At 43.4% G+C, this 20437-nt stretch overlaps 1 protein-coding gene across 1 annotated transcript; it reads right to left on the bottom strand.

Moving 5' to 3' along the window:
- Positions 1 to 137: 137 nt before the first annotated feature.
- Positions 138 to 20214, bottom strand: LOC142483894 (tyrosinase-like). Its single transcript, XM_075583824.1, has 5 exons — positions 20058 to 20214; positions 13552 to 14354; positions 11095 to 11308; positions 2954 to 3095; positions 138 to 1000 (listed from the first exon to the last, which is right to left on the bottom strand). Exons 2-5 carry the CDS (start codon positions 14335 to 14337, stop codon positions 808 to 810), a joined length of 1335 nt encoding a protein of 444 aa, XP_075439939.1. The 5' UTR covers positions 14338 to 14354; positions 20058 to 20214; the 3' UTR covers positions 138 to 807.
- Between the last annotated feature and the right edge of the window lie 223 nt (positions 20215 to 20437).

Raw genomic sequence — 20437 nt, forward strand, 5'->3', positions numbered from 1 at the left:
GTGGGGAGAGACACAGTCAGTGGTTATTATCTCTGATCTGTCTCTGTGTTATGGTTCTCGCCTGTGGTGGGAAATGAAGATTTCAGAACTAGGTGCCGTGTTTGTTTTGGTGACAGACTCTGCAGAAACTCCCAGAATAAATGACAAAAAACTGATTTTAACTTTATTTGTTTAAAATGTAAACAGAGAAACCACATTGTCCATCTTTTCATTTGAATTCTCTTCTATTGTCAGACTGCATATGGGAGACTGTGATTGTACACAGAATTTAATTGGATATAAAGATTAAACAAACATGATGAAACCACACAGGAAGCTAACTATAAAATGTTTCTTAAAGTTACATAATGTACGGTTTACTAGTCAGAAAAGCTTACAATCAAAGTGGGGCAGTTGAATGCTGTAGGTGTGATACAGTCAGAGTGGACAGGTTACATGGAAAAGTCAGAAGAAAGATGCCTTTGCAGTGGGAAGAAGCAGGGCTCGGAACATTGGGCTCGGAACATTGGGCTCGGAACATTGGGCTCGGAACATTGGGCTCGGAACATTGGGCTCGGAACATTGGGCTCGGAACATTGGGCTCGGAACATTGGACGTAAGAAACAGGTTTAGTTTCTGCGGGTATTTCACACTTTGATACTGAAGGGAACGGGATTCCCCAGTGGTCCACGGATTTGGGGTTGCTTGGAAGAAGCACAGCCGTCTCCTCCGGCAGCCAAGCAGTTAATGTTGCTCCTCCTCCTCCTGTCTGCTAAAGCCTGGACTGATCTGACTTTGGCATCCAAGCTTTGACTGGTGGTATCTCTGCTACTGCTGCGGCTTTTTGTTATGATATGATGAATATCGGTATCCAAACTCTGTTGACTTGCGGATCAGATCTTTGTTCCTCTGGCATGGGAAGAACGGAGTGGCACAGTCATTTGGACCTTGTCCCACCTCGTTGTTTTCAGGATATGAGTTTGGTGATCCATTATATCTGGCCAACCATGCCTCAAATATCCTAGAGAAGACAGATGACAATGTTATAAAAACCCTCTAAACGTCTCCTCAAAAACCACCTACAGTCCTCTCTTAAATCGACATGGCCTTCAGTTCTCTACATCCTAACTATACATATGCTCTCCACCCTAGCAAACTGCCCTCCCTCTCACGGGTACGGTGCATACTTTATTTAGGTTGCATTCTCCTTCACCTGCTATGAATAACCTGCTTTGCCTTTGCAATGCTTCCCAACCTAATCCCCTTGCTGCTGTATGCTCTCTAGCCCAGGACTTGTACATCTCTTCCTACTGTACCTCACACTGATGTTCCAATGTCCCCCGTCATGTCTCTGCCACGGCATGATTTCATGTCACTAAGCTAATGTGCCTATGCTAGTTTAACCTGCAGTAGCATGCTGCTGGATTTGTGCAGCTGCAGAGCAGGGGGAGTTTATACAGATATTCATAGCTAACCCTGTTATTATGAGAGACACATCAGTACAAGGTTCCCATGCAGGCAAGAATTCCCAGCATGAGTGTACTGCACATACAAGTTCCTTATTAGTTTTGTATTATGTTTGTTTTACCTAATAAAACGTAACTTTTAATAAAGCATGATATTAAAATGTACACAAAAAGGTCTATTTATCAAAATATATATTTTAAAGAAAGTATTCTATTTACATGTGAATTTTGAAAAGTGTTTCAATAAACTTCTCTAACCCAGGACAATTTTCTATCTGTGTTTATTAAGGTTTATGAGTATTTTCTGTAGTTATATCTAGTGTTAAAATGCTAACACTGTTTGTGCTGTATACTGTATATGGCCAGGTGACCTATTCCTCATCTTACTGTAGTGCTTCAGTAAATAGTCTTTTATGGGTCTCTATATGTGTGTGTACGCATACATCTCAGGACTGGATTGTGCATCAGTGGTCAAGAGACAAAAACATGCGTCCAGTCTCAGTTTGACAGATGGAGTATCTATTTGTTTGTTAGATAACACTGAGAGATAATATACATTCATTAAGATATTGAAAAAGCTTGTCTAATTACCATGGTCATTTGTGTCTACTGGTGAGTCATTGCAAAAACTTTTCAAATGCAAAATATTATAAAATGATTCAGACAAAGTGTCTGCCTGGTTATAGGTTTCAGACTATGCTCAGAATTTTGTGCACACTCACGCTATTAACTCTCACGCTATTAACTCTTATCTTGTAAAAGAGGAGTAGATCTAGTGGTTTATTTGTTTACAAGTAATCAGTCTATTGCACGAGTATCCTTAATTAAAGGGAAGGGTTTAATTCACAGAGCTGCTATGTTGTACAATCTGTGCAGCCCCAATGAAGTGAATTGGTGTCCTGATACCTTATGGATAACCCCCTACTTCACATAGGATCCCATTCACCAGATCCTTCCATCTTTCACTCATTTTAGGGTGTCTCTCCTACCATCCTATCAGCTTCTCTTCCCTGTATCCCCTGCCCACAGGTGCAGAGTTGAAGAAATCTTCCATTTTCTCAGTGAATCCCATGCCAGACTTTGATTTAGTTCAAATAAGTCAATATTCTGTAAACCAAATGGATCCAATACAGTGATTATTCCTAAACTCTGCTCTGGCTGCCCACAGATTTGTGAAGATACTGGCCCGGGTCACTGGGATACTGGCACTCGTGTGGTTGTTTATTAAATATTGATGCTTCAGTCACATGCCAAGACCTTTCCCAATACCCGAATATGTGACCGAAAAGTTGCTCCTTAATGAACACCCACTTTCGTTAAGCTCTTTGTGAGTGCTGGTGTATATCTTCATTAGCAGCTGCTGCATCGTTCTGGAAGAATTCTGCACCTGTGGAAGCTATTCTACAAATAGTGAGCCCCCCTCTTCTTTCATTTTCATTCCCGGTCAAGATGACCCATGTGACAAATATGCAGAGCCCGCCTACGCTCCCAGTTATTCTGAAACTCACTTGTCGATGAAGCTATGGTGCAGGAGAAAGATCGGGTCGTTGCTGGATATCGGGATCTGAGACATGGTTCCCCCCAGGAATATGTGCACTAAGTTATGCATGCTCCTTTTTAAGGTCACCCCATCTGTTGGTGACAAGAATCCTGCAAAGAAGGAAAGAGCAGATTTCAGGATCATCTGGACACAATTATCACCTCACTCTTAATTCACACAATATGTGTGTGTGTGTGTCTTTATTTATATATTCATCTTTGTTCTTCTGCATCACCCGGGTGCTGGAGCCCCGGGCAGGTACCAAACTAAGTTCACCAACACGTCACAGGATAGCGCTATCTGCAACCCTTTGGCTTGGCCTTGACATTGGGAAAAGGGACATCAGGAAATTGGTGCCTGTCACCCAATGTAATTTTGGGACACTCACTGGTGGCATCAGGTTGGGGCCTACATGACTGTGGGGTACAGGGCACAGGGGTCTGCATTTAGTGAATGTTGCTGTTATATACCTGTCTGTGTGTGTATCATTATTATTATCATTATTATTGTTCCTGTAAGGGGCCTATCCCACTGCATTGGGAATCCTTACAGGTGGAGGCACTGCATCAAGACAAATTAAAATCACCTAGGCTCCCAGTGGCGGAGGCTCAGGGCTCTTGGTTGCCAATAGGTAATAGCAGCATTGGTAGTGCCTTCCCGGGTATGGGGGAACAAGGGCTACATATATATACACATACACACTGACACACACACACACACACACTGTATATTATACATAGATATACACACACACACACACATACAGTATATTATATATACAGCAGGGCCCCACTCATACAGCACACACATTCACACACAGTATATTAAATATATATATTTACATACACACACACACACACTGTATATTATATATAGATATACACACACACACACACACACACACACACACACACACACATACAGTATATTATATATTAATACTAGGAAACAAAAGCACCCTTTTTGACAGCACTCGTTGTATGTGATAGTGTAAAGATGAATGATTTAAAATGTAATCTTTTAATTCAACCGATTAAAATAATTGTCAAAACATTAGAACCAAAAATCCAACTGACATTGGTGACAAAACACAAAAAACAGACAACATTAATTAGTCCTTCAACTGCAAACTAGGTGGTTGATCAAAATCTAACCAGACTGACTAATGGCAGAGAAGAAACCCATATATGAGAGTAAACCTCCTAGTGCAGCAATAAGAAAATTTAAAAAGCCTGTGTAAATAAAACAGGTAACATGGGACTGATCTTACACATGTATATACCTCTTGAAGATACTGGGTATATAGCAGATGGATGTTGACTCACTGCCTAAGTGATGACAATAGTGTATATTCGACACAAGAGCTCACAAAGTGTGATAACTGGCTCTGGGGCACGGATCTAGTCCGTATCCAGTTATAGCCCCTTAATAAAATGTGCAATATAAAGCAACGAATATACTGCCAGTTATCACACTTTGTGAGCTCTTGTGTCGAATATACACTATTGTCATCACTTAGGCAGTGAGTCAACATCCATCTGCTATATACCCAGTATCTTCAAGAGGTATATACATGTGTAAGATCAGTCCCATGTTACCTGTTTTATTTACACAGGCTTTTTAAATTTTCTTATTGCTGCACTAGGAGGTTCACTCTCATACATGAGTTTCTTCTCTGCCATTAGTCAGTCTGGTTAGATTTTGATCAACCACCTAGTTTGCAGTTGAAGGACTAATTAATGTTGTCTGTTTTTTGTGTTTTGTCACCAATGTCAGTTGGATTTTTGGTTCTAATGTTTTGACAATTATTTTAATCGGTTGAATTAAAAGATTACATTTTAAATCATTCATCTTTACACTATCACATACAACGAGTGCTGTCAAAAAGGGTGCTTTTGTTTCCTAGTATTAATGTTGTTCTCTCTCTCCCCTTATTGCACCGTTGTATACATCACATATATATTTGAGGCAGATGCGAGGGTTCCCTTTCTCTTCCCCCTTCCCTAGAATATACAGTATATTATATATACAGCAGGGCCCCGCTCATACAGCACACACATACACACAGTATATTAAATATATATATACATACACACACACACACACACATACATTCACTATGTGTGTATATAGTGTGTAGATATGGTATAGACACAATCAAAGGATTTTTCGTAAGCTACGAATCCTAAACTGAGTGGTAGAGCGTATCCATTGCTGCGGCAAATCACTTCTTGTACGACTTGGATGTGGTCCATTGATTAGTATCCACTGTAAAATCCCACTTGTTCTGTAGGCGAAGTCTGTGGCAGCCGATAAATGAGTATCTTTCTAAAAATGTTGTGTGGTTGGGAATAGTGTGTACAGTAGCTGTTGTGTTGTGTGGTTGGAAATAGTGTGTACAGTAGCTGTTGTGTTGTGTGGTTGGAAATAGTGTGTACAGTAGCTGTTGTGTTGTGTGGTTGGAAATAGTGTGTACAGTAGCTGTTGTGTTGTGTGGTTGGAAATAGTGTGTACAGTAGCTGTTGTGTTGTGTGGTTGGAAATAGTGTGTACAGTAGCTGTTGTGTTGTGTGGTTGGAAATAGTGTGTACAGTAGCTGTTGTGTTGTGTGGTTGGAAATAGTGTGTACAGTAGCTGTTGTGTTGTGTGATTGGAAATAGTGTGTACAGTAGCTGTTGTGTTGTGTGGTTGGAAATAGTGTGTACAGTAGCTGTTGTGTTGTGTGGTTGGAAATAGTGTGTACAGTAGCTGTTGTGTTGTGTGGTTGGAAATAGTGTGTACAGTAGCTGTTGTGTTGTGTGGTTGGAAATAGTGTGTACAGTAGCTGTTGAGTTCGTCTTTGTCTCCTTTCTTGTGGATGAGGGTAACTTTGGCATTGCTGCATTGTTCTGGAATTTTCCTGTTCTTCCAGCAGCAAGTAAAGAGTTTTGCAAGGATTTCCTCTACTACTTCCCCAACTTCTCTCAAGATTTCAGTTGTAATAGCATCTTTCCCGGGAGCCTTCCCATTCTTCATGGATTTTATTGCTTTTGACACATTGGTGGGTTCTTCTTGCTCTTCCTCTGCTGGATTATGGTGAGTTATCTGTGTTCTCGTACAATCTCATGTAGAAGTCTTCAACTCTCTTTATGATAAGTTCACAGTCTTTTATTGTTGATCTATCATCATGTTTCAGTGCAAGGATTTGCTTCTTCCCAATCATAAGTCACTGCTTCATCTTCTTTAAGCATTTATTATTTTCCAGATGTGTGGTAAGTATAGTGGTGCTCAAAATCAGACGTGTCTCTGTAATCCACTTATTGATAAAGTCTATCAATGTCTAGATGTTAATAGGATGTCCGATACATATGATGAGTGCTGATAAAGCCTAAGAGGGATATGTGCCTAGGGGTGTCCATCTGACAACCACAAACATGGACACATACTGTAACTAGACACCCACAAACTAGGCAGTGTATACAGCAAATTCCAGTTCCAGGATATAATTCTGGGCACTAAGGTCCGTTACCTGCTAACTTCCAAGAACATCCTTTGTGGCATCAACAGCATTAAAACAAACCTTAAAACTCGCCTCTTTAATGAAGCTTTTCAATAACCTAGAAACATAGCTGCTGTCCCAAACCCGCAGTCACGGCTACCGACCATTGTGGCTAATTACTGCCATCTACTGCACTTATTCCCTGCTGTCTCTGTAACTCTCCCAACATACCACTTAGATTGCAAGCTCTCCGGGGCAGGGATTTCCTTTCCTATGGGTGAATTTTATTTTCTGCAGATTGTGTATTATAATTCCCTGTGCTGTATTGACTCTTTTGTCAAGCGCCGAGTACACTGTGGGAGCTACAGTATATAAATAAAGATATACAAACAAAGATACAAGTAAAATGTATGTGTATATCTTCTACATCACTGTGTAATTTGTACTTGGCAGACAGTAAATGGAAACTCAGATTGGGCAAACTTACTCTGACATGTATAAAATCCCATAGAAATTAACCCATTTGCCACAGGGCATAAATGGCAAATATTACCATTTGTTATGTCAGAATAATCAAGCAAGATTGTCGGTGGATATGTACAGCATAAGATAATTCATATTTTTGGATCTGGCAGATTCAATGCAATTTGAAAAAGATAATCTACAGATATATAACAGTAACAACCACAATACTCCTTTCTATTTACACATCTAATACTGTACATAGTAACATCTATACTGAAAATGCCTGGACAAGAACTTTAACATCTCAGCAGCATCTCTGTGCCCAGGATATGCGTGAGAACGAGAGGTAACTCTCACTGTATTACTGCCTGTAACACGTTATAACTCTGTGCCCAGGATATGCGTGAGAACGAGCGGTAACTCTCACTGTATTACTGCCTGTAACACACGTTATAACTCTGTGCCCAGGACATGCGTGAGAGCGAGAGGTAACTCTCACTGTATTACTGCCTGTAACACGTTATAACTCTGTGCCCAGGACATGCGTGAGAACGAGAGGTAACTCTCACTGTATTACTGCCTGTAACACGTTATAACTCTGTGCCCAGGACATGCGTGAGAACGAGAGGTAACTCTCACTGTATTACTGCCTGTAACACACGTTATAACTCTGTGCCCAGGACATGCGTGAGAACGAGAGGTAACTCTCACTGTATTACTGCCTGTAACACACGTTATAACTCTGTGCCCAGGACATGCGTGAGAACGAGAGGTAACTCTCACTGTATTACTGCCTGTAACACGTTATAACTCTGTGCCCAGGACATGCGTGAGAGCGAGACGTAACTCTTACTGTATTACTGCCTGTAACACGTTATAACTCTGTGCCCAGGACATGCGTGAGAACGAGAGGTAACTCTCACTGTATTACTGCCTGTAACACGTTATACCTCTGTGCCCAGGACATGCGTGAGAACGAGCGGTAACTCTCACTGTATTACTGCCTGTAACACGTTATAACTCTGTGCCCAGGACATGCATGAGAACGAGAGGTAACTCTCACTGTATTACTGCCTGTAACACACGTTATAACTCTGTGCCCAGGACATGCGTGAGAACGAGAGGTAACTCTCACTGTATTACTGCCTGTAACACGTTATAACTCTGTGCCCAGGACATGCGTGAGAACGAGATGTAACTCTCACTGTATTACTGCCTGTAACACGTTATAACTCTGTGCCCAGGACATGCGTGAGAACGAGAGGTAACTCTCACTGTATTACTTCCTGTAACACATGTTATAACTCTGTGCCAGGGCATGCGTGAGAACGAGAGGTAACTCTCACTGTATTACTGCCTGTAACACATGTTATAACTCTGTGCCCAGGACATGCGTGAGAGCGAGAGGTAACTCTCACTGTGTTACTGCCTGTAACACGTTATAACTCTGTGCCCAGGACATGCGTGAGAACGAGAGGTAACTCTCAATGTATTACTGCCTGTAACACATGTTATAACTCTGTGCCCAGGCCATGTGTGAGAACGAGAGGTAACTCTCACTGTGTTACTGCCTGTAACACATGTTATAACTCTGTGCCCAGGCCATGTGTGAGAACGAGAGGTAACTCTCACTGTATTACTGCCTGTAACATGTTATTACTCTGTGCCCAGGACATGCGTGAGAACGAGATGTAACTCTCACTGTATTACTGCCTGTAACACATGTTATAACTCTGTGCCCATGGCATGCGTGAGAACGAGATGTAACTCTCACTATATTACTGCCTGTAACACATGTTATAACTCTGTGCCCAGACATGCGTGAGAACGAGAGGTAACTCTCACTGTATTACTTCCTGTAACACGTTATAACTCTGTGCCCAGGACATGCGTGAGAACGAGAGGTAACTCTCACTGTATTACTGCCTGTAACATGTTATTACTCTGTGCCCAGGACATGCGTGAGAACGAGAGGTAACTCTCACTGTATTACTTCCTGTAACACGTTATAACTCTGTGCCCAGGACATGCGTGAGAACGAGAGGTAACTCTCACTGTATTACTGCCTGTAACACTTTATAACTCTGTGCCCAGGACATGCGTGAGAACGAGATGTAACTCTCACTGTATTACTGCCTGTAACACGTTATAACTCTGTGCCCAGGACATGCGTGAGAACAAGAGGTAACTCTCACTGTATTACTTCCTGTAACACACGTTATAACTCTGTGCCCAGGACATGCGTGAGAACGAGAGGTACCTCTCACTGTATTACTGCCTGTAACACGTTATAACTCTGTGCCCAGGACATGCGTGAGAACGAGAGGTAACTCTCACTGTATTACTGCCTGTAACACATGTAATAACTCTGTGCCCAGGACATGCGTGAGAACGAGAGGTAACTCTCACTGTATTACTGCCAGTAACACATGTTATATCTCTGTGCCCAGGACATGCGTGAGAACGAGAGGTAACTCTCACTGTATTACTTCCTGTAACACATGTTATAACTCTGTGCCCAGGACATGCGTGAGAACGAGAGGTAACTCTCACTGTATTACTTCCTGTAACACATGTTATAACTCTGTGCCCAGGACATGCGTGAGAACGAGAGGTAACTCTCACTGTATTACTTCCTGTAACACGTTATAACTCTGTGCCCAGGACATACTTGAAATCGAGAGGTAACTCTCAATGTATTACTGCCTGTAACACATTATAACTCTGTGCCCAGGACATGCGTGAGAACGAGAGGTAACTCTCACTGTATTACTGCCTGTAACACATGTTATAACTCTGTGCCCAGGACATGCGTGAGAACGAGAGGTAACTCTCACTGTATTACTGCCTGTAACACATGTTATAACTCTGTGCCCAGGACATGCGTGAGAACAAGAGGTAACTCTCACTGTATTACTTCCTGTAACACATGTTATAACTCTGTGCCCAGGACATGCGTGAGAACGAGAGGTAACTCTCACTGTATTACTTCCTGTAACACGTTATAACTCTGTGCCCAGGACATGCGTGAGAACGAGAGGTAACCCTCACTGTATTACTGCCTGTAACACACGTTATAACTCTGTGCCCAGGGCATGCGTGAGAACGAGAGGTAACTCTCACTGTATTACTTCCTGTAACACATGTTATAACTCTGTGCCCAGGACATGCGTGACAACGAGAGGTAACTCTCACTGTATTACTGCCTGTAACACGTTATAACTCTGTGCCCAGGACATGCGTGAGAACGAGAGGTAACTCTCACTGTATTACTGCCTGTAACACACGTTATAACTCTGTGCCAAGGGCATGCGTGAGAACGAGAGGTAACTCTCACTGAATTACTGCCTGTAACACGTTATAACTCTGTGCCCAGGACATGCGTGAGAACGAGGGGTAACTCTCACTGTATTACTGCCTGTAACACACGTTATAACTCTGTGCCCAGGACATGCGTGAGAACGAGAGGTAACTCTCACTGTATTACTGCCTGTAACACGTTATAACTCTGTGCCCAGGACATGCGTGAGAACGAGAGGTAACACTCACTTTATTACTGCCTGTAACACGTTATAACTCTGTGCCCAGGACATGCGTGAGAACGAGAGGTAACTCTCACTTTATTACTGCCTGTAACACACGTTATAACTCTGTGCCAAGGACATGCGTGACAACGAGAGGTAACTCTCACTGTATTACTGCCTGTAACACATGTTATAACTCTGTGCCCAGGACATGCGAGAGAACGAGAGGTAACTCTCACTGTATTACTGCCTGTAACACGTTATAACTCTGTGCCCAGGACATGCGTGAGAACGAGCGGTAACGCTCACTGTATTACTGCCTGTAACACATGTTATAACTCTGTGCCCAGGACATGCGTGACAACGAGAGGTAACTCTCACTGTATTACTGCCTGTAACACGTTATAACTCTGTGCCCAGGACATGCGTGAGAGCGAGAGGTAACTCTCACTGTATTACTGCCTGTAACACGTTATAACTCTGTGCCCAGGACATGCGTGACAACGAGAGGTAACTGTCACTGTATTACTGTCTGTAACACATGTTATAACTCTGTGCCCAGGACATGCGTGACAACGAGAGGTAACTCTCAATGTATTACTTCCTGGTAAAATATTCTATAAATAAATAAATTAATCATCACCTTCCAGGGCGTTACGGAAGCTGCGTATTGCGGTTTCATCAAACGGGGGCCTGTCGAGGTCTCTCAGTTTGAGCGTGTCCTCCACATCCTGGAACGTGGGGGGTTTGGGGGCATATGGTGTGGCCCCAGGCTTCCTGTGCAGCCGTTCCATCCAAATCTCAGAGTCAGCTGCCGGGCAGTAGGTATCTGGGTAATTAAAGCCGCTGCAAATGGTCTAGAAGAAAAAGAAAAGACACTAATACCTTTCCATAGAAGCACATAGATATCCCCGTAGTAATGTGAGGAGACGCAGGGTAACCCGTAGTAATGTGAGGAGACTCAGGGTAACCCGTAGTAATGTGAGGAGACGCAGGGTAACCCGTAGTAATGTGAGGAGACGCAGGGTAACCCGTAGTAATGTGAGGAGACGCAGGGTAACCCGTAGTAATGTGAGTAGACGCAGGGTAACCCGTAGTAATGTGAGGAGACGCAGGGTAACCCGTAGTAATGTGAGGAGACGCAGGGTAACCCGTAGTAATGTGAGGAGACGCAGGGTAACCCGTAGTAATGTGAGGAGACGCAGGGTAACCCGTAGTAATGTGAGGAGACGCAGGGTAACCCGTAGTAATGTGAGGAGACGCAGGGTAACCCGTAGTAATGTGAGGAGACGCAGGGTAACCCGTAGTAATGTGAGGAGACGCAGGGTAACCCGTAGTAATGTGAGGAGACTCAGAGTAACCCGTAGTAATGTGAGGAGACGCAGGGTAACCCGTAGTAATGTGAGGAGACGCAGGGTAACCCGTAGTAATGTGAGGAGACGCAGGGTAACCCGTAGTAATGTGAGGAGACGCAGGGTAACTCGTAGTAATGTGAGGAGATGCAGGGTAACCCGTAGTAATGTGAGGAGACGCAGGGTAACCCGTAGTAATGTGAGGAGACGCAGGGTAACCCGTAGTAATGTGAGGAGACGCAGGGTAACCCGTAGTAATGTGAGGAGACTCAGGGTAACCCGTAGTAATGTGAGGAGACGCAGGGTAACCCGTAGTAATGTGAGGAGACGCAGGGTAACCCGTAGTAATGTGAGGAGACGCAGGGTAACCCGTAGTAATGTGAGGAGACGCAGGGTAACCCGTAGTAATGTGAGGAGACGCAGGGTAACCCGTAGTAATGTGAGGAGACTCAGGGTAACCCGTAGTAATGTGAGGAGACGCAGGGTAACCCGTAGTAATGTGAGGAGACTCAGGGTAACCCGTAGTAATGTGAGGAGACGCAGGGTAATCCGTGGGACGTTTGCTTTTGTGCCTAGAGATTGTAAAACTCTCTAATTGTGAGAGATTTTGGTTTGTTTTATTAACAGCTTGTCCTTAGTTATGTAAAGACATATATTTCATTGGCAGATAATGCCGAGGATATTTCTTATAATCCCCACATACTGTAAGTATTGCATTGCCTGTTAACACTTTGCTTCTCAGTGCAACGCTTGTTAGTCCCTCTTGCTGCTGAAGGCAAAAGATAAGAATTGCAATATAGTAAAGGATTAAAACTGGGCAATGTTAAATGAATATGTAAGAAAGAAACAAAAACCAGTTCCAAACCTCCAACTATAACAACGTTACTTCTTCATACTGCATATTACATTTCACTCCGTACAAGGCAAATGAAAACAAATTGATCTTGCTGCTGCCCCGTGGTACAAACTGGCACCAGCGAGGGCAGGACTAATTCTCTGATTAAAACATGTGTCAATTAGCCATGGATCCACAGACCAGCTACTGTATTAGTTATAATATCCTGATTCCTAAATATTTTCTATGTTCTATATGGAAACTGTGAATAAAGTCTGAAGAGTGACCATTAATGGCCAGGAAAACTCTAGCATGACTCCTAGTGAAGATTAAAATATATTGTGGCAAATAACATTGCTAAATTAAATACAAATCACATGTGCATTGAGAAGCGAATATGCAGCTCACGCCACACAATCATGCAAGGGAATGATGGGAAGTAATGTATCAGTTATACAATTGGGAGTCATTTCCGAGTTCACCGAGAGCGTGAGAGTCTGCCTGTATATGGCTGTAATGACTTTCATGAGATATCACTAGGCTCGGCATGTGTGTGTCCCTTGTGAGGTTTAATCCATCTCATGGGGTTGTTTTTGCTCAGGTTTAGAGCAGATTGTCTTCTGGGAGACGTGATTGATCTAATACAAAAGAGGAACCTTCTTTTCCGTTGCTGACATTGGACAGCGGGTCACAACAGTGAGATCGCCGTCAAGAAGTCAAAGTGGATATACAACATATCCAAGTCAAAAACAAGCTGAGAGGAGAGAAAAGTAGAAGAACTGAGCTCATTTAAATAACAATTAAGATATGTAACTTACCCTGTTGAAGACGATTGGCACAGATGGAAGTTAACAAAGAACAGAAAATGACATAATATGCGAGTTATACAGAGATTTGATTTGATAGGACTCACCCTCCAGTAGGAGAAGTGGGAGTATGGGTTGAGGATCCCGTGCGCATCACTTTCTCCCATGAGATCATTAGTACAGATCGTACAGTTCTCTTCTCCACGCCAATCGTAATATGGAATCGCAAAATCTTCATCTCCAGTCAACTGCTGAATTTGTCTCTCCAAGAAGGCGAGAAGAAGGCGATGCCACCCAGGAAAAGCAGGGCCCTGATGGGCGAAGTTTTTATTAGGATCAAATGTGCTGTTTATCATTATTGGCTTCATGGAGTAGTAATGGAGCCAAGCGAACATATCATAGAGAGAAGCATCCACAAAGCGATACGTGTCTCTGTGGTGTCTGTCTCCAGTGCTCAGGATAACAAAGTCTTTGCATTTGGTGGTCTTCGTCAGAGCCAAGTAACTGAAGAATCGCTTTTGCTCCAGAAAGGAAAGCTCCCGGATCTCTCTCCGAATCACAATCTTTTTCCGATCACATTTCTCTCCGAAGTAACCGTATTTGCAGCTGCCACAGTCATAGCCACTGAAGTTTCCGGAGCACTCACACACATTATCATAATAGTGTCGTGGCCAGTCCAGGCGATCATCGTCAATCTGCGGGATACTGTTCCCTCTGAGAGCCACCAGATCCTGACATCTCCCACGACCTGAGCGAGAACCACAGGGGCTTCTGTCCTTCCAGAGGGGGCAGCAACTCTTAGTCCGAAAAGACGCTTCCGTGGTGCAGACTCTGGGGAACTGGCTGTGCACTGCACTGAGGCCAACGAGGAGGAAGATACCGAGGCACAGCATGGCACCGTACAGCAATCCTATGTGTGGGGAGAGAGAGCAGGTTATAAGGGGCCCTCTGAGACCTCCGGCACCGGAGAATAGGGAAATGTCTGAAGTCAGCAGCAGAGAAAAGGCATGAATATCTTATGGTGGATAATATAGTCTACCACAGAAATTATTATAGCTCTAAATTAAAGACAATAGGAAAATGCTAGGGCGCTCCGATGTGACTCAACAGTAATATATAGGGGGTTATGCACTAAGCAGTGATAAGTGCTTTTAAGTGAGATAACTGCCTTTATAGCGTGATATTGCCTGCTGTGAGATTCACAAAGCAGTGATAAGTGCTTTTAAGTGATATAAATGCCTTTATAGCGTGATATTGCCTGCTGTGAGATTCACAAAGCAGTGATAAGTGCTTTTAAGTGATATAAATGCCTTTATAGCGTGATATTGCCTGCTGTGAGATTCATAAAGCAGTGATAAGTGCTTTTAAGTGATATAAATGCCTTTATAGCGTGATATTGCCTGCTGTGAGATTCACAAAGCAGTGATAAGTGCTTTTAAGTAGGAAGAAATGCCATTATAGCGCGATACTGCAGTGTTATCACTGCTTTGTGAATCTCACAGCAGGCAGTATCCCGTTATAAAGGCAGTTATCTCACTTAAAAGCATTTATCACTGCTTTGTGCATGACCCCCTAAGTGTGTTAAACTAACCGAACGCACGTGATAAGGTCAACAATGAAAAACATTACTGGCCCAATAATGAATGCTGCAGCTCAGCCCAGAGAGGCTCGTCCCCACGGTCCTCCAATGGTATATGGAAGAGAATAGGGGGGCGCAATGATGTAAGGAAAACAAAGATACAACACTTATTAGTATAGACTAGTATCACCCCAAAACAGCTGGATAGCGATGGTCGAGCAGGCAATCTGCAAGCTTATGGAAAAGAATAGGGGAGAAGGAGTGAGTAAAGAACATACTATTATTATTATTATTATTATTATTATTATTATTATGGAAGCACAATGATGAAAAACATTAAAAACAAAAGGTCTTAAATATCTGCAATCGAAGATCTGATTCAATCCCCTGAAGGTGCAGAAAACTCAAAACAAGTGGAAAAGACTTATAGCCCTTATAGAAACACAGACTACAAATAAAAACCACGGACCCCACGTAGTGGTCTGCCCCTATCCTCTGCTGTAATACCTCAGTCCCTATAACCACTGACCCCACGTAGTGGCCTGCCCCTATCCTCTCTGCTGTAATACCTCAGTCCCTATAACCACTGAGCCCACGTAGTACTCTGCCCCTATCCTTAATACACCTCCCATGGATCTGCTTCCTTAATACACCTCCCATGGATCTGCTTCCTTAATACACCTCTCGTGGATCTGCTCCCTTAATACACCTCCCATGGATCTGCTCCCTTAATACACCTCCCATGGATCTGCTTCCTTAATACACCTCCCATGGATCTGCTTCCTTAATACACCTCTCATGGATCTGCTTCCTTAATACACCTCTCATGGATCTGCTTCCTTAATACACCTCCCATGGATCTGCTTCCTTAATACACCTCCTATGGATCTGCTTCCTTAATACACCTCTCGTGGATCTGCTTCCTTAATACACCTCCCATGGATCTGCTTCCTTAATACACCTCTCGTGGATCTGCTTCCTTAATACACCTCTCATGAATCTGCTTCCTTAATACACCTCTCGTGGATCTGCTTCCTTAATACACCTCTCATGGATCTGCTTCCTTAATACACCTCTCATGGATCTGCTTCCTTAATACACCTCCCATGGATCTGCTTCCTTAATACACCTCTTGTGGATCTGCTTCCTTAATACACCTCTCATGGATCTGCTTCCTTAATACACCTCCCATGGATCTGCTTCCTTAATACACCTCTCATGGATCTGCTTCCTTAATACACCTCTCATGGATCTGCTTCCTTAATACACCTCCCATGGATCTGCTTCCTTAATACACCTCTCATGGATCTGCTTCCTTAATACACCTCCTATGGATCTGCTTCCTTAATACACCTCTCATGGATCTGCTTCCTTAATACACCTCCTATGGATCTGCTTCCTTAATACACCTCTCATGGATCTGCTTCCTTAATACACCTCCCATGGATCTGCTTCCTTAATACACCTCTCATGGATCTGCTTCCTTAATACACCTCCCATGGATCTGCTTCCTTAATACACCTCTCATGGATCTGCTTCTTTAATACACCTCTCATGGATCTGCTTCCTTAATACACCTCTCATGGATCTGCTTCCTTAATACACCTCCTATGGATCTGCTTCCTTAATACACCTCTCATGGATCTGCTTCCTTAATACACCTCTCATGGATCTGCTTCCTTAATACACCTCCTATGGATCTGCTTCATTAACATACCTCACTCACCCCAATAGATGGGGTTGAAATAAGACATATATCCATCAAATGCAACTAATGCTAAATTTAAACAACAGATACTTATCCTATATTCGTATTTACAGTATTTTGATCCAGGAAGGCAAACACAGAAACCCCAGTAACACATCATCCAATTCTGTTTCATAAGGGAAATTAAATTCCTTCCTTACTCGGATTTCTCCCAACATCCTTACCCTGTTTACTTATTTGGTATATCCCTGTATACTTTTACTTTCTAAAAAAAAATATGTCCTTTATTTATAAACGATCTTCAACAAGGAATGAATCTTTAATAATTCAGTACAGGTAAATCACTTTCTTTTTAAATTTGCCTAGATAAGTTATGTCCATCTCACTAGCTCCCTTTTATCTGATAGCTTCTGCACGAACCTAGTCTTTTATACTGCATGTTCATTCCTCTGTATAAAAGATGGAAGTCGGGACACCCTCGCCCTGTCATGTCTTCTATAGCCCCCTCCCTATTCTCCAACCTCTCGCTGTCTACCCCTCCCTCTCCTGATCCCTTTGTCAATGTAACACTTCTCCCTCCACCTCCTTTAAAAAACATGTTTGAAGAACTAATTTACTGTATGCTTCAATAAAAGTTTAAATGTCATACACCCACAATTGAATGCCTCATTAAAAAAGCCCCCTAAATCATCTCGCCGCCTGAAGACAATCAGCGACACACCCAAATCTTTTCATTCTGCTCATTAAACACGATGCACATAGTTTTATGAAAGTCTTTAAAGCAAGTACAATACAAACAAACTATTTTGAAGACGGCGGTGAGACTGCTCCTTGGGATAAGCTACCGTGACAACATTTAGCAAATCTTTATATGTGTGTGTTCCCGCTTCAGCGCCCTGAGCAGTCTCACCTTTCTATATATGCCACAACTAAATACCGTATGTTCACAGATTCCCTGACAGATCAGAAACCGATCACGTTATCTCACCCCAAACCACCTTTTTCCATTACACCCTCTATTCTGTCTATCCCTCTACCATCCCCCAATATTTCATCCTCCACCTCCACCTCAGTGCCTTCCTCCGCTCTCCCCTCTTCCCTTTTTCTATCACCCCTACACCCCACGCTGACCCTTCTCTTTGCACTCGAACAGTCTCCTCTTAGTCCTACATCTCGCTCTAGCATTCATTTCCCTGCACTTTCTATGTCTGTCTCTTCTGTTAAACTTTCTTATATTTTTCTTACATTCTGTCTATTTCCACTCCGACATATTGTATCTCTCTCAATTTATCTCTCTCTCTCTATTTATCTCTCTCTCTGCACTCTCTCATCTCTACCCTTATTTCCCTCTCTCTGCACTCTGTCTCATCTCTTCCCTTATTTCCTTGGGGATATTAATGTAAATAATTATCACTCACGTCGATATTATATTAATAAATTCGTTTTTATTTTTCTGTACTAGTGGGACACAATAAACACCAAATATATAGCTTGGTGTTTAATATATATATATATATATATATATATATATATATATATATATATATATATATATATATATATATATATATATACACACTTTGTAATGCCTCCTTAAAGTATTTGTAATATTTATATTCCTTTGACTATTAGTCAATAATACAATTGGATTCCTCTTTGTCCTCTGAGTGCAAGGTGAGGGTCTCTGTGTGGATACTGTGTCTTTCTGACATGCAGCGTATGTTGGTTCCTGTCTATCATAGACAGTAGGTTTATTTCTCTCTTTATCTCCTCATTTCATCTCACTCCCATCTCTCTCTCACTCCCATCTCTCTCTCGCTCTCTCGTCACACTGTCTCCTCTCTGCATCTCACTCCCATCTCTCTCTCGCTCCCTCGTCACACTGTCTCCTCTCTGCATCTCACTCCCATCTCTCTCTCGCTCTCTCGTCACACTGTCTCCTCTCTGCATCTCACTCCCATCTCTCTCTCGCTCTCTCGTCACACTGTCTCCTCTCTGCATCTCACTCCCATCTCTCTCTCGCTCTCTCGTCACACTGTCTCCTCTCTGCATCTCACTCCCATCTCTCTCTCGCTCTCTCGTCACACTGTCTCCTCTCTGCCTCACACTCCCATCTCTCTCTCGCTCTCTCGTCACACTGTCTCCTCTCTGCATCTCACTCCCATCTCTCTCTCGCTCTCTCGTCACACTGTCTCCTCTCTGCATCTCGCTCCCATCTCTCTCTCGCTCTCTCGTCACACTGTCTCCTCTCTGCATCACACTCATGTCTCTCTCTCTCTCTCGTCACACTGTCTCCTCTCTGCATCTCACTCCCATCTCTCTCTCGCTCTCTCGTCACACTGCCTCCTCTCTGCATCACACTCATGTCTCTCTCTCTCTCTCGTCACACTGTCTCCTCTCTGCATCTCACTCCCATATCTCTCTCGCTCTCTCGTCACACTGTCTCCTCTCTGCATCTCACTCCCATCTCTCTCTCGCTCTCTCGTCACACTGTCTCCTCTCTGCATCACACTCCCATCTCTCTCTCGCTCTCTCGTCACACTGTCTCCTCTCTGCATCTCACTCCCATCTCTCTCTCGCTCTCTCGTCACACTGTCTCCTCTCTGCATCTCGCTCCCATCTCTCTCTCGCTCTCTCATCACACTGTCTCCTCTCTGCATCTCGCTCCCATCTCTCTCTCGCTCTCTCGTCACACTGTCTCCTCTCTGCATCTCACTCCCATCTCTCTCTCGCTCTCTCGTCACACTCTCTCCTCTCTGCCTCACACTCCCATCTCTCTCTCGCTCTCTCGTCACACAGTCTCCTCTCTGCATCACACTCCCATCTCTCTCGCTCTCTCGTCACACTGCCTCCTCTCTGCATCTCGCTCCCATCTCTCTCTCGCTCTCTCATCACACTGTCTCCTCTCTGCATCTCGCTCCCATCTCTCTCTTGCTCTCTCGTCACACTGTCTCCTCTCTGCATCACACTCATGTCTCTCTCTCTCTCTTTGTCCTACATCTTACTAAAGTGTCTCTGTCCCTGCTCTCTGTTGAGGAAAGTATTCTTTAAATGATGATGATGATGATGCCAATCAGGGAATATGGAAGGTGGATAGTGCTCTAATTTGCAAAATCCAAGTTACATAAATAACTCCCTTGTGCCCATATTCACTACATGGTGCTAAGACTTAGCTCACATTCATTAGAACGGGCGTTAAGTTGTGCTAAACGTTCGCCCCCTGTAGTTAGTACAGGCCCTGGACTCTCGCTCCCCTATCTCACTCCCCTGGTCCTGCCTTCCCCCCGGCAGGCCTTCAGTCTCCTTGGTTGTAGGAAGATTGGTACCTGTGATCTGCAGACGGCTGTCACCTCCTTGATGTCTGCAGCCCTTCCGTGCAGCTCTGCTCTTCTCAGCGGCGGTTGCTGAGGTGGTGTTTATAAGTGTCTGGGTTGGGAGGTGACAGGTGTGCAAACCATTACAGCAGGATGGATGTCAGGAGGAATTTACATAATTATCTGGTCCCTCCTTGAACTGAATTTCTCTGAAAACCTTAAGTGTCTTCAAACTGTGGCATGGGATAATTCAGAGGTTTAGTCACTGACTAATGTTTTATGGTGTTATTGTGCCGAGTCGCTGGAAAAGAAGACAAAACCAGAAATTACACAGTGTGCTCATTCCCTGTATTCATTTACCCTAAATTCTCCTTAATCTGAGGCTTTTATCC

The sequence above is a fragment of the Ascaphus truei genome, unplaced genomic scaffold, assembly GCF_040206685.1.
Source record: "Ascaphus truei isolate aAscTru1 unplaced genomic scaffold, aAscTru1.hap1 HAP1_SCAFFOLD_388, whole genome shotgun sequence".
In the NCBI taxonomy this organism is placed as follows: Eukaryota; Metazoa; Chordata; class Amphibia; order Anura; family Ascaphidae; genus Ascaphus; species Ascaphus truei.